The sequence below is a fragment of the Gopherus flavomarginatus genome, chromosome 1, assembly GCF_025201925.1.
Source record: "Gopherus flavomarginatus isolate rGopFla2 chromosome 1, rGopFla2.mat.asm, whole genome shotgun sequence".
Taxonomy (NCBI): Eukaryota; Metazoa; Chordata; order Testudines; family Testudinidae; genus Gopherus; species Gopherus flavomarginatus.
In genome coordinates this window covers 26,081,834-26,096,933 of record NC_066617.1, presented here as the reverse complement: position 1 = coordinate 26,096,933, position 15,100 = coordinate 26,081,834, and the positions used below count along the sequence as shown (strand labels likewise).

Sequence of the window (15,100 nt, the reverse complement as noted above, 5' to 3'; positions counted from 1 at the left end):
TCTTACTGCCCACAGCGAAGTGCGCTGACAAATGGTATTATATCCCTATGCAGGGTTTTGAGTGTTGCTTCTCACATCCAGCCCTTAACTCTCTGGTTGTCATAGCCGTAAATGACAGATAGTGAAAGGAGATTTAAGTCAGTGCTGAAAGACAGTCTAAAAGGTTAGATTTAATGGGAAGAAAAATATATTCAACCTCACTTTATGAATGTCCATCAGTAATTGGCAGGCACTATCAAAGTATGATTTGTAAATTGGGAGACTATGTACAAATTTACAGATAAATTACCAGAATCCTCCAGAGAAGAGCTTAATGTTTTCATCGAGGAAGGTTGTTTAATCACTAAGACATCTCTACAGTCAGCACTAGATATTGCGGATGCCTCCGTTATTATGGCCTCAGCTGTAATAATGAGAAGAGCTTTAGGGTTATGGAACTCTGGCATAGCCCCTGAGGCCCAACAAAGCATGGAGGGTTTACCAATTGATTGGTTTAGTTTTTGTTTTCAGAGAAAATTGGAGAGACATTACACCCTTTGGGGAAAAAAAAAGACTCTCAAATTACTTTAGGTTCATTTGGAGTGTATGTCCCAGCGATAGAGATGTCACTTGGGGAGTCAGCAATAACAGTAGCAACATTACTAACTATATTCCCAACTGTATTTCCAGCAGTTGGCTTATCAAGATAGAGAGCAGGACTTCTCCAGGAAGAGATGTAAGTCGCAAAGGAGAAGGCCTTCTCATTCTAGTTTCAACCAACCAGACCATTCTCCATCAGCTTTGTGCAAGCAGGTAATTTGACTCTCCTAGCGAGGACATCATTCTAGGTGAGATCTTCTTCTCGACCATATCTCCTCTGTTTGGGGACAGCCTCTCCTGCTTTTTCAGTGATTGGGAAGCAATAACTAATCACAAGTTGGTCCTAAGCACTGTGAGGTCAGGTTATGCCATCCAATTCCTGTCCATACCTCTTTCCCACCCACCTCTCTCATGCCTTTTCAGGGGCAACTCTCGTGAGTCCCTGTTCATTCAGCAGATCCAGACTCTCTGTGCTTTGGAAGCCATAGAGAAAGTTCCCTGTCAGCACTGAGGACAGGGATTCTACTGCTACTTTTGATCCCCAAGCCCGTGTGTTCCTGTACTTAGACGATTGGCTAATGAGGGGCAAATCAGAAGATCAAGTCCCCCATCATGTCCAGCTCAAGTTAGATCTGGAGCTGATTTTGATCAAAGAAAAGTTGACATTTAATTCCAGCACAAAAAAATCAAGGTCATTGGGCCCTACAAAACTCTGAGTGAGAAACCTTTCTCCATCAAGAGCGGTTCAGAACAATTCATCACCTGTCTCTACTTTCAGTCTCCCGCTTCAGCTACGGTCCATGTGTGCCTGAGGTTACTAGGCAGCATTGCCAACTTTGGTTGGACAAATTCCTGGAAATTTCATCATATGACATAATCTAATTAAATTAAAGATTAATCTTTTAATTCCTGGATACTCCAGGACAATCCTGGAGGGTTGGCAACCATATTACTGGGCCATATGACTCCATGCACTTACGTACTCCAGCATACAAGATTGTGCCTTTGTCCTCTTCAATTTTGGTTGAAGTTGCCTATCACCCGAGTTGTCAGTCTTTGGACAGCCTTGTGTGAGTGCCACCAGCAACTCTGGAGACCCTGCAATGGTGGACAAATCAGATCAGTGCTTGTGAAGGTGATCCTTTTGACCATCCTACACAATAGGTTGGCGAGAACATCTGGAAACAATGAAACTTTGTGTACAGAACAGGAGACGTCTCTTCATATAAACATCCTGGAGCTTCAAGCCATTTGCAATGCATGCCATGCCTTTTGGACATAGATAAAGGGCACAGTGGTTCATATCCTCACCGACAATACCACCACAATATATTATGTGAACAAGCATGGAGAAGCCCACTCCAGCCATCTTTGTCAGGAAGCAATGAAGTTTTGGCAATTGTGTATCAGGGAAGATATCATTCTTACAGCTGCTCACTTGCCAAGTGCTCAGTGTCACTTGGCTGATCAGTTCAGAAGGAACTTTTCCCAGAATCTCAGAAGAGTGGCATGCTGAGGTCCATTTTGAAGGAATGGGGCATTCCAGTGATGAACTTATTTGCAATGAAAGACAAGAAGTGCAATTAGTTTTTGCTCCTGAGCAGGTTTCAGTGCAGCATTATTAGCTGACCCCTTCCATTTGAATTGGATTGGCACTGATGTATGCCTTCCTCCCCACACTTCCCCCTCCCACTCATTTCCTAGATGATTCTCATGCTGAAGCTAGATCATGCCAAGATGATACTCATTTCACCAGCTTGACTGAGACAGTGTTAGTTTTCCAACCTTCACAGTCTGACTTCTCAGATCTGTTTTCCTCATTCCGGACCTGCTGACACAATGCCATAGTCAGATATGGTATCCAATGCTGAGCAGTCTATATCTGATGGCATGTATGCTGCATGGATAAATGAGCAGAAACAATATTCGCAAGCAGTGCAGCAAGTCCTGCTTAATAGTAGAAAACTTTCTACTAGGGCTACCTATTTGGCTAAGTGGGAAGTGTTTTTTGGTTTAGTCATTGGGTGGGGAATTCAGCCAATGCTCGTATGTATTCAAGTCATTTTGGATTACCTATTGCATCTTAAGTTCTCAAGTCTGTCGCTCAGTTTGTTGAGGGTCCACTTAGCAATGATCTTAACATTTCATCCTCCGATCCAAGGGAAGTTGTTATTTTTCAATTGCATTGTAGTTAGATTTCTGAAAGATGTTGTCCAGCTCTTTCCACTTGTAAAAGAAAAGAGTCCTTTGCAGGATCTTGATACTGTATTGGCTGCCCTCATGGGTCCTCTGTTTGAGCCCCTAACCACTTGCTGTGTATCTACTGTGCCAAAAGACAGCTTTTCTTGTTGCCGTAACTCCTACAAGGAGAGCTACTGATCTGCAGGCCTTCATGGCACAGCGTCTGTAAATGATTAGTTTTTCAAAGGCCAAGTGGCGTAAGTTTTTGTCTGAAGTGGTGTCACAATTTCACCTTAACCAAACCATATAGTTACCTGTATTTTTTCCTAAGTCTGTCTCAAATGCAGATGAAGAGACTTTATTCCTTGGTGGCTTCTGCACACACTGTTTCCAGATGGATTACCACAGCATATGGGGTAACTCAGACCACACCTCCATGACCACGGAGACTGGTGGCTCATTTGACAGGGGATCAAGCGCCTTTTGTTGTGCTTCTCAGTGACTTTTCTATATTGGACTTTGGCATGGCCATTACCTGGTCTTCCACACACATTTTTACTAAGCATTATGCTATTATTACAGCATCTAGATCGAACACAGAATTTGGACAGGCAGTTCTTGCAGTTGTTTAAGAAGACTCTGAGCTACGCTTCCATTAATTACTTGAGTTATCTGAGTGGAATACACATCTGCAACTGCTTGAAAAAGGAAAAAATGGTTTACCTGTACTGTAACAATTGTTCAAAATATGGGTGCAGATGTTTATTCCAGAATCCATCCTCTCTGCATTGGAGTCTCCCATCTTAAGATTCTAATGCGAAGAAACTGAGGGGAAGGTGGTGCCACCGTTAAATAGCCATTTAATTTTAAATAGATTTGTTTGTTTATCATCAGTCTCTATCTGTCCTGCTGCCTCTAGAACTTGGAAGCCAGACAGGCTGCTGTGCAGCCAGGAATCCTGGTCATCCATACATTGCACACAATGATGGAATTTGTTCTTCCAGTTTTCTTTTTAAATTGTTTATTCCCAGTGAATAAACATCCTTAATAACTGTTTTTATAGCCAAGAAGCATTATCTGTCAGTTACGGTGTGACAGGCATGTCACAGTTTGGTCATTTTTGTTGTACATAAGTTCCTTCTGTTCCATGTTGACATGTATGATGCCCAGTGATTGTTCAGCAGAAGTCCAGATTTTATGTTCCTGTTATTTCTAATGTTTAAACAAAAAAATGCACAAAAATACCCTTCAGGCCACCTTAAGGTGTCATGAAACAAAAAAAGAGACTTACAATTCCAATTTATTTAAAATCCTTTTGCAGGTCATCTTTAAGCTTCTATCATGGAAAGAAGACAAGTACACCTCTACCTCAATATAACGCTGTTCTCGGGAGCCAAAAAATTTTACTGTTATAGGTGAAACTACGTTATATCGAACTTGCTTTGATCCACCAGAGTGCACAGCCCCACCCCCCTGGAGTGCTGCTTTACCGTGTTATATCCGGGTTGCTTTATATCTTGGTTGCGTTGTATGCATGCAGCTTTGTGGGAGGGGAAGAAATGTACCTTTACCCAGAGTGATTAAATATCCTAGGTAATGTACTGTCTTGGGATTCCAGTGTCCCTCAGTGTAATTCTTTTCTGAAATAGAACAATCAAAAAGAATAACCCTTCATCCACTGTTGTCTTTGATACCTTTCTGCTTCCTGTCCAGTACATCTCAAGCTATGCATTTTTTGCCAGAGGGAACTTGGGTATTAGCTGTGTTGACTTGTTTCTAAATTATCCTTATACAACAATTGGTAATGTTCAGGTGGCAAGATGGCAATGGCGTTGACTGCTTGGTAAGATAATAGAAGAATATTCATTCTGGATTTTTAAGTCCAGAAGTGATTATTATGATTATCTAGTTTGACTTCTTGTTTTGTATGATTTTTCATTTTAAAAAAATCAGCTTGTCTAGGCTTCCCTAGTTTTATGAAAGGATTTCTTGGAATTTGTGAACTCTTCATATTTAGCTGAAATGGTGGGAGTATTTGAATCTTTAACAAAGGTATCCTTTCTCCGAGGCGTTCATTAGGTATTAATTGTAAATGTTAATGAAAATAACTTAAAACAGCCCAAGAAATTTCTTTGCCTTTAAGTTATTCAGCTTTCAGTCTTCAGATTTCACTAGTTATTCAGTCACCATGGTGTCTTTCAAGGTAGACAAGATCAGAATTTCTGAAGAGGCAGTAAAAAAATACTTCTTGGGAGGGAAAAGACAGAACATTAAACTTCCATAGCTTCATTATACATCAAGAACAAAAAAAGTACAAAAATCCTGTTTTTTTTCTCTTGCAAGCCATCTATAATGTTTTTAGATTTATTCCATTGTTTGACTTATTTATTTGGATATACACAAATTATTAAAAAGCACCCATCCAATTATCTAGGCAACCTTGACAAACTTTTTAAAACTCACAAATAAATAAACAGACTTGTCATTTCTCCCAGATATATTAACCCAGCAACAACAAAATAATTACATACACAAAAACTGCATTAAAGAATGTTAATATTGCAAAGTTAAGCACTCAAAGATTAGGAAATGCCAGAATTGATGTCGCCTGTGGGATTTTCAAAATTTATAACTTGGTGGCCTTGGATGGATTTTTCACAGGGACAGTAAGTGTATGTCTACATTGCAATGTAAGCCCAGGATTGGTGGGACTCGAGTCAACTGACCTGTGTTAGGGAACCCTGGATTTGAGTGTCTATGTTGTATTTTAACCCTGTTAAGAGTTTGCTAACCCTTGCTCAAACCTGCAGTGCACAGACAGACCTTAGTCAAAGTAACCACATCTGAATTCCTAGCGTTTCCCTCCCACCCCAACTCTCAAAATGTGGCTGCTCTAGCCCTAGGACTGTGATACATTGTGGGAAAACTTTACTGCCCATCCTGCATGTTACCAGGAAGCAGCTTGCTTTGCAAAAGGCTTGATCAGTTTGCTCTCCATTGCAAACCCAGGAGGCTCTCTGATATTGCGCTTGCAAATCAGTGATCTGAAGAGAATGGATTAACACTGACCTGAGCTGCTGCCTTTTGGAAATGGCTGGGGTTGGCGGGGGAAGGAAGAGGGCTTCCATTTTCAGTAGAGCTTGTTTGGATAGAAAGGACTAAGGAAGTTGTCCCATGGAATTGTGGGATACCTCTGATTCCTGGGACCTAAGTCAAGCGGGGCTGCATCTACACTGCAAAGGAACAGGTACCTGGCTTAACTCGAGCTCAGAACTTCCAGCTCTGCAGGGTCCAAGTCCTGAGTTAGCAGTGTTGATGCAAGTGGATTAGGCTTGAGCCTGAGCTGAAGCACTGGCTTACGTAGCAGTGTATATATACACCAAAAAACACCTCTCTGTGATTTTCAACCTTCTAACATTTGCAGACCCCTTAACTATAGGTGTCATGGCCTATAGAAATTACAAAGTTATTAGAAAAATGATTAGAGACTGAAATCAGCTTTCTATAAAGCATTCTCTTCTTTTAAATCTTTTTATACTTTTCTCTAATTAAATTACTTAGGTATGTGGTTTTTATAATTTTTATACTTTGTAAAAGAAAACATCAATCTTTTTGATGAAACATTAAAGTTGAGCTAAACCACAAGTCAGAAAACTGAGTTAAAATTCACACTAAAATTAATTCTGCCCTGTTTCATGTGTAGGGGCGTGTGCACACATCCACATTGTAACAGATGTCTCATTACATGAACACAAAGCTTAATTAGTAATAAATAAATCTACGGAGCATTTTGAAAGGTTTTAGAAAGAGAAACAGTTGATGCTTTGAATTGCAAATTGTCCAGTTTGAGTAGTTGTATAATGAGATCATGTAAATGCATAAAGCAACAAGATAAAGTTAAGGCCACTGTGGGAACTTTAGCATTGAGTTGTCTGAATTTTTAAATAGTGCAAAAACAGTGTCACTTTTTTCATTTCACTCTGAAGTTTGTGATGCTCAGGAGTGAGGGATAAAAGTGTAACTTCATTTGTATCTGAAAATGGAGATGACACTTTATTTTGACTGACTAACTTCTAATAATTAGAGGTTTCAAAGGGTCAGAACATAACTCAGTTCTAAAATATGAATAGGTTAGTTATTGTAATTGGGCTGTTTTGATTGAAGGATGCTTGTAGGTGCTTTTCAGTTCTTGTATATTTAAAAAGTCTAAAGTGTCATAGCCACAGGCAGTTGCTCTTTTTATTTTTAATACATGTATACAGTCGCATTTCTTTCAAATCAGAATCATAGAATCAGAGGGTTAGAAGGGGCCATAATAGTCATCTGGTCTAACCCCCTACCAAGATTCAGGATTTGTTGTGTCTAAACCATTGAAGACAGATGGCTATCCAGTCTCTTTTTGAAAACCTCCAGTGAAGGAGATTTTATGACTTCCCTAGGCCATTTGTTCCATAGTCATACTGTTCATAGGGTTAGGAAGTTTTTCCTGAGATTTACTCTAAATCTGCTGTGCTGTAGTTTGAACCTGTTGCCCCTTTAGTCCTGCCCTCGGTGCCAAGAGAAAACAGTTTTTCTCCATCTTTTCGTATGGAAGCCTTTCAGGTTATCCAAAGACCACTATCATGTTTCCCCTTAATCTCCTCTTTTCCAAACTAAACATATCCATTTCTTTCAGCCTTTGCTCATATGGCTTGCATTCCGGGCCACCCACGGAGGGGGGAGGGGCGCAAGTGGGGCAATTTCCCGCGGGCCCCGCAAGAGCCCAATGAGAATGTCAAGAGGCTCTTCCTGGCCCCGCCTCCGCCTTCCCCCATTCCCCAGCACCTCAGCACACTGTGTCCAGGAGCAGCCCGGACAGAGCTAAAGTCGCATGGCTCAGGTGGGGCCTGAGCTCTTCCGGCTCAGAGCTGCGTGGTAAGGGGGCAGGGCTGCAAGCTCCGGTCTCGCCAGAGCCATGCTGCTGCAGTGCTGTCCCGGGGCCAAGGCAGTTCCTGGACGTCACGTGCTGAGGCTCTGGGAGAGGGGGAGGTCGGGGTAAGCAGCATGGTAAGGGGGCTGGGGCCGGGGAGGTTGGATAAGGGGCAGAGGTTCGGGGGAGCAGTCGGGGATGGGGAACGGGGAGTTGGATCGTGGGCATTCTGACTGTCTGTCAGGACTCGGCGGGTGGGATGGATAGGGGTTGGGGCAGCCAGGGGACAGGGAGGAGGAGGGGTTTGTATGGGGTGGGGTCCCAGGGTGGTGGTTGGAGGGGTCTCGGGGGGACAGTCAGGGGACAAGGAGTAGAATGGGTCGGGGATTCTGAGGGAGGCAGTTGGGGGGTAGGAAGTGGGTGGGGGTCGGATGGAGGCAGGGCCAGGCTGTTTGGGAGGCACAGCCTTCCTTCCCTAAAGCTCATTCAGCAGTTTGAGGCTTGCAGACAGCTATTTAACACAAAGAGCCAAGCTGTTATCTTTTCCCTTAGGGTTATCATCCCATTCACTTCTCAAATGCCAAATTATTGTTTACATTTAATTTCAGTGCCATAGGGAGATTCATGTCAGAGGAGGTAGCTTCATTCAAAATTAGCCACTTTAGATTAACAGTGATAGAGCCAAGAGAGCCGTGGGGGAGGGATCACATGAGAAGAACAATATCCTATACCACCTACCTCCTTCCCAACCCTACCAAGGGAGACCCCCCCCTTCCCCTGCATTCCCTGAGGCTCCAGAGGGATTAATTCAGTGGTTTTCAAACTTTTGTATTGGTGACCTCTTTCACATAGCAAACCTCTGAGTGTGAACTCACCCTTATAAATTAAAAATACTTTGTATATATTTAACACTATTATAAATGCTGGAGGCAAAGCAGGGTGTGAGGTTGGAAGCTGACAGCTCGCGACCCCTAGTAATAACCTTGTGTCCCTACCCCCAGTTTGAGACCCTCTGGGTTAATTTAATTTTAGCATAATGTGTCCATTCACATGCATGTGCTATTTTGAGCATTTAATTTTTCACAATGTAGGCTCATCCCAGATTCTGGAACAAGCTCACATGCTCAGTTCGTGGAGTTATGTACATAAGCTATACTAAAGACAAACCCACAGTAACCGTCTCCAGTTTGTGAGGGACCCCATGGACCCAGTCTCTAGGAAACAGATAAATTCATGGAGGTTAAGTCCATTAGTGGCTATTAGGCAGGATAGGTAAGGAATGGTGTCTGTAGCCTCTGTTTGTCAGAGGATTGAGATGGATGGCAGGAGAGAGATCTCTTGATCATTACCTGTTGGTTCACTCCCTCTGGGGCACCTGGCATTGGCCATTGTTGGTAGACAGTATACTGGGCTGGATGGACCTTTGGTCTGACCCAGTATGGCCATTCTTATGTTATGTTCTAATCTAAATGAACCCAAAATTATGGAGACAGATATGAGTCAAGGAAGCCAGCAGAGTATCAGAAACCTGGAAAAATCTCTGACTGGATGGGCTCAGGCGTCTGGTCACAAGCTGAGGCGATTCAAAAGTTTTGGATTTTTTTTAAGCAGAATTTTTTTATTGTTTCTGTAAACAGTCAAACGCAGCAAGCAGCAAATATTTGGCCACACACTTCTGAAACCCCAAATCATGTTCAGGTTTTGGCAGATTAGTTTCAGCTTTTTCAATTAAAAAAAACACAACAAATCTTGAAGGAAAGCAGCATTGTCCGTGATTTTTTCTGCTTTTTAAAAACTCCTAGTTTTCGATCCAAAAAAAGTTTTGATGGAAAATATTTGTCCAGTGCTTTTAATGAGCTTTAGTACTTTTTAGCACTAGCTGATGCTGAGAACCAGTGATACCTTGTAAAGATGACTTGAAAAGAAGTTTTCTCAAAACTGTGTTTGTGCTGAGATGCGGAAGGTTTTTAAATGTTGATTTTTCCCAGGGCCGCCCTGCGGGGGGGAGGAGTGTCAAGTGGGGCAATTTGCTGACGGCCGCACAGGGGCCCCCATGAAAATATAGTATTGCAACTTTTTTTTTTGTGAAATTGCTTTGCCCCAGGCCCCCTGAATCCTCTGGGCAGCCGTGCTTGCATTCCATCCCTTTGATCATTTTTGTCACTTGCTTCTGAATACTTTCCAGTTTCTCTACATCCTTTCCTATACATTGATGACCAAAATTGGACACAGTACTCCAGCTGAAGCCTAGCTAGTGCTGACTGGTACTATCACCTCCTGTGACTTGCATGCTGTACTTCTGTTAATGCAACCCAAAATTGCATTTGCTTTTTTGCAATTACATTGTATTGTTGATTCGTGTTGAGTTTATGATCCATCATAACTTCCAGATCCTGCTCAGCAGTGCTGATGCCAAGCCTGTTATCCCCCATTCTGTATTTGTGCATTTGTTTTTTTCTTCCCTAAGTGTAGCACCTTACATTTGCTTTTGTTGAAGTTCATTCTGGTGCCTATAGCCCAATTCCCCAATATATCAAGATCCTGTTGAAATTTAGTTCTGTCCTCCAAGTATTTGCATCCCCCCCCCAACACCCTCGCCCACCATGTACAAATTTGATCAGTATGCTCTCTTTTCCTACATCCAGATCATTAATAAAGATGTTAAATAACACCAGACCCAGAACAGATCCCTGTGGAACTCCACTTGAGATCTCTTTCTAATCTGACATTATTCCATTGATAGCCACTCTTTGTGGTTGTTTAACCAGTTATGTTTCCCCTTAGTGGTAATTCTACCGAGCCCACGTTTCTTCAGCTTACTTATGAGAATGTCATGTTGGACTATGTCGGAAGCCTTGCGAAAATCCAGGTATCTTATGGCCACCGCATTCCCCCTGTGCACCAAAACAGTAACCTTGTCAAAGGTGGATATCAGTTTGGTTTGGCATGATTTGTTCTTGGTAAATCCATCCTGGCTGCTAGAGATCACCCCGTAATCCTCCAGGTATTTGCAAATGGAATATTTTATCCAAGTAGCTTCCCAGGTATCATGGTCAAACTGACAGGTCTTTAGTTCCCTGGCTCCTCCTTTTTCCCCCTTTTAAAGATTGGCACTACATTAGCCCTTCTCCAGTCGTCTGAGACCTCTCCTGTCCTCCAATTTGTGTTGTAAGCTTTGGAAATTCTCATTAAAGTACTGCCAGTGTCTAAGTTTCATAAGGGAACATCCTAGTTTAGCACAGAATTTGTAATGTGGTGTTTTAATGTAACGATGGATGTTGCATACCTGACTAATTCACTATTCTGTTAAAACAAACAAAACCAACTTGATATAAATGTTAGATTCTTTAGTTTCATGCTGAGATTGCAAGTTATTGAAGAAAAACAGCACATGGCCTAAACATTTGTTATCTCAGTTTTAAATTAACTGTAAATGTTAGTCTGCCAACTCTTTAGAACTTAGAGTAGGTCCCTGTGTTAGTCACCAAGTAATTAGAAACAAAGATCAATTAAAGGGACACAATCAGCTTTTTTTTTTAATAATTTACTTTTTTTAAAAGTCCATGTTTCAGCACCTATTAAATACATCCTGAATTAAAACCAAAAACTTCTTTATATAAGGTGTTTTTGTCTCCCCTATTCTTCAATAGTCTTTACAGCAAGAGAGAAACAATTAAAATAACTGTTAGATTGATGTTTCTTAGACTTCTTCAGAAACCAATTGTGCCCCTCTTCAACTATGCCACGTTAGAAGTGCATTAGAGGGAAAACTTGAATTGACACTGTTCCATATCTTCGTCTGCCCCCTTCCATAGAAAGTGCCTTGCAACCCTGCAAGGGAGTTGCACTTTGTGTATTTGACAATATTTAATGCAGCATCCATCGCACAGGGAAGATGTTTTCAATAACTTAGTTACAGTAATCCTGTTAATTGTAACTCCAGTATGCACAACATTTTACACCAGAAATTATTTTCAGGTAGACATTGTTCCTATACATCAGGGATTGGCAACCTTTGGCACATGGCCTGTCAGGGAGATCTGCTGGCGGGCCAGGATGGTTTGTTTACCTGCAGCGTGCGCAGGTTTGGCTGATTGCAGCTCCAGTGACTGCAGTTTGCCATTCCAGGCCACTGGGGGCTGCGGGAAGAGGTGTGGGCCAAGGGATATGCTGGCCGCCGCTTCTCACAGCCCCCATTGGCCTGGAACAGCGAACTGTGACCAGTGGGAGCCGTGATCGGCTGAACCTGCGCACGCTGCAGGTAAACAAGCCAGCCCAGACTGCCAGCTGATTTCCCTGACAGGCCACGTGCCAAAGGTTGCCAATCCCTGATATACATATTTCCACAACCAGTCACTTCATATTATTACAAAATAGAACAGACAGACACTTTTTAACAATTACTTTTGTCTTCAATATATACCTAAAAACCTCTATTAAATCACCTCATCCTCATCAGTGTAATGTTTGAATATCATCCAATTCCTCTCATCCTTTCTACCCTATAGGAGAAATAGTATGAGTAGCTTGTGTGTGTGTGTGTGCGCGCGCGCTCGTATGTATGCTGTTGAAGGAGAGCTGAGTTTTGGATTCAGATGTGAAAGTAATAAGGAACATGGTAAGTCTTGTTTTTTGTGAGAGTGGGTTCCATTATTTGAAGTCCAGCTTCTGTGAAAATTCTCTCCTGTGTTTTTGAGTCTCTTCCCTATGGTTGACAGTTTCATCGTTTAATTGAATGATGCAGCTGTTGTAGAAAGTCATGGTTGTGGGATGAGAGGTGAACTTTCATGGAGGATTTTGAATATTGGGACAGAAATGAGGAATTGGACTCTGAATTCAATAGGGAGCAAAAGGAAAGGGCAGAACACCAGAGCAAGGCGCTCACAGCAACTTGAGCTAATCAGACAGTCTGCTGTACTCATTATGTGCCTTCATTCTATTTATGAGTTACAGTAATCAAATCCTAGAGGTCACAAATGTATGGATCACTGTGGCCAGATCTGTGCCTGATGTACAATCTTCTGGCCAGATTCTTATAGAAATGAGTGGATTTTTGCAGGGTTGGCTCTTTGGACTGTGCTACTGTGTGACTAAAGGACCCTACAGCTGGACTGACTTAATCTGAGGTTATCTCCCCCGCACTAGGGGAGCATGTTGTAAAGGAGATAAGTTCTTCCCTCTTTCTAGCATTACCTCAGTCTTACATAGATTCAGTTTTGTCCTGGTACTTTCATCCAGGTGGTGATTTCACCTAGACTTTGAGAAAGCTGGGAGATGATGCTGGTCACATTTGGCTTTAAGGAAATGTGGAGCTGGATGTTCACCATCAACTTTTAGTATCTCAGCCCATGTTATCTCTCCAGTTCTCCCAGAGACTAAACAATATAGGGAAGATGATTGAACTTTGTAGGATTCCATAGGGGACAGCTTTTGAGATGAATAGTTGCCCATAAATAAATGTGTCTATGTTTGGCCAGAAGCATGTCAGAATATTTCTCTCCATCCCTAGGGCAACTTTAAAGGTGGGACACAAGGAATGCTTTGTCATTGTACAGAAGAAGTCGTTTATCAGAGCAACAAGTGCTCTGTCTGTACCATTCTCTAGCTTGACAGTCAGTTAGTAGAACATACTGGAACATCCAACCTCTGCCTTCATGATAAAAGACAGTCACTGTTGGTGGCACTAGTGGAAACTGGTTAACTGAATTATATTCCTGAGTGTGGTTAGTGTGTTGTAGCTGAAGAGCTACAGGCTTTTTCAAATTTCTTTTCAGACTTGTGTTGTAAAATTCATGTTTAGATTCTGTTTGCTTTGTTCTTGCTACCGAGACTAACAAAGTCTGTAGCAATTTAAACTGTGGCCCTGACTCTGCTGCTTCTTCTTCTTATTTTGTAGGCCTGAGCAACCTCGTATAACCAAAGATGTAATTTGTTTTCATGCTGAAGATTTCTTAGAGGTAGTTCAGCGAATGCAATTAGATTTGCATGAGCCTCCACTCTCACAGGTAAGCTTATTGTGAATTATTAATCATGAATATTTATCATGTTTTAGAATAGATTTTTCATCTTTATTCTCATTTTTCCTCCTCCAGTGTGTCCAGTGGGTTGATGATGCAAAACTTAACCAACTGCGAAGGGAAGGCATTCGATATGCTAGGATTCAATTATATGATAATGACATTTATTTTATTCCAAGGAATGTTGTGCACCAGTTCAAGACGGTTTCAGCTGTTTGCAGTTTGGCTTGGCACATTCGGCTCAAGCTATATCACTCAGAGAGAGAAGTTTCTCAAAATGCAAGCACCTGTGAAGCAGGCACATCTGCAGACCCCATGTCTTCGGTTATTGGACTTCAGACTGACAACATCTGTACAATAAGCAAAAATACCTCCGAAGACACCAAATTTTCAGATACTCTGCAAACTAAATATGTACAGCAGGAATTCACACAGATAAAACATGAACTTATTGCATCTCACCGAATTAAAGAAGAATCCATGAATGTTAATCTTCCTGAGAAGACATTGGCACCTAATGATATGGAATGTCAGAATATTAAAGGAAAATTTGATAATATTGAATTGACAGGATTTAAGTGTGAAGTGGACTCTAAATTCGAACTTGGCAACAACGACTTACAGGATAAGTTGTGCTCTGGAAGTCACATAAATCTAGATGATACAAGACAACAGAGTTCAACACATCCAAATCTGCATGGACAAAGAGAAGATGACTTTTTGTGCTAAATTTGTACATATCGTTTTAAATTCCTTTTTAAACTGAATGACGTAATAATGTAAAGATTCATAAATTCTGTGAGGCAAGCTTGTGACTTGCCCTCACATCTGTTACAGAAAATAGTTTATGTAGCTTTGTAACATTCCTCAGTGCCTGTCCATAACTGTGAAGTATCAAAGCACTTAGGGCCAGATGCACTGTAAACACTGCAGGTTTAACATAAAGAAGTCTTTAAATAATTTGAGTTGTAGGGTTTAGAGTAGAGCTGACATTTAACATATATATTTTTTGTAAGATGAGCCAGAATTCTTTTTGACAATTCCAGGCTTTTCCATAGAGCTTATTTATACCAATTTTTTTCATTTTAAATGTGTCAGCACTGTAGTGTAAATAGCTTTTTTTAAAAAATCTTTTTAGTGTGATTTATACTGAAATGTGAGCCACTTAATAAAGGTTCAGAATAACAAATTGGTTTTATTTTTGGGTCTGCAAAAAAGAACAACTCAGTTAAACTGCCTCTTTAAACTGTTGTGTCTACTTGTTCTGTACTTGCTGAAAGACCCAGTTGTGCCCTTGCTTGTTTCTGGAGTGAGGAGCTGCAGCAGACAAACAGATAGCATGGAGCGTTCTGTGTTTGTAAAGAGAGATCAGCCTGAATGCCATCTACAGGACTACTTGTAGCTGCTTGTTAAA

At 41.4% G+C, this 15,100-nt stretch overlaps 1 protein-coding gene across 3 annotated transcripts in view; it reads left to right on the top strand.

The window, feature by feature from the left end:
• RSBN1L (round spermatid basic protein 1 like) overlaps positions 1-14,875 on the top strand; it is a 100,604-nt gene extending 85,729 nt beyond the window's left edge. For all 3 annotated transcript variants that reach the window (XM_050936843.1, XM_050936842.1, XM_050936844.1), the window contains 2 exons: positions 13,566-13,674; positions 13,762-14,875. In XM_050936843.1, the coding sequence (XP_050792800.1) occupies positions 13,566-13,674; positions 13,762-14,415 (763 nt within the window). In that variant the 3' untranslated portion in view covers positions 14,416-14,875. The remainder of the gene's footprint in view (positions 1-13,565; positions 13,675-13,761) is intronic.
• The last annotated feature ends 225 nt before the right edge of the window (positions 14,876-15,100 follow it).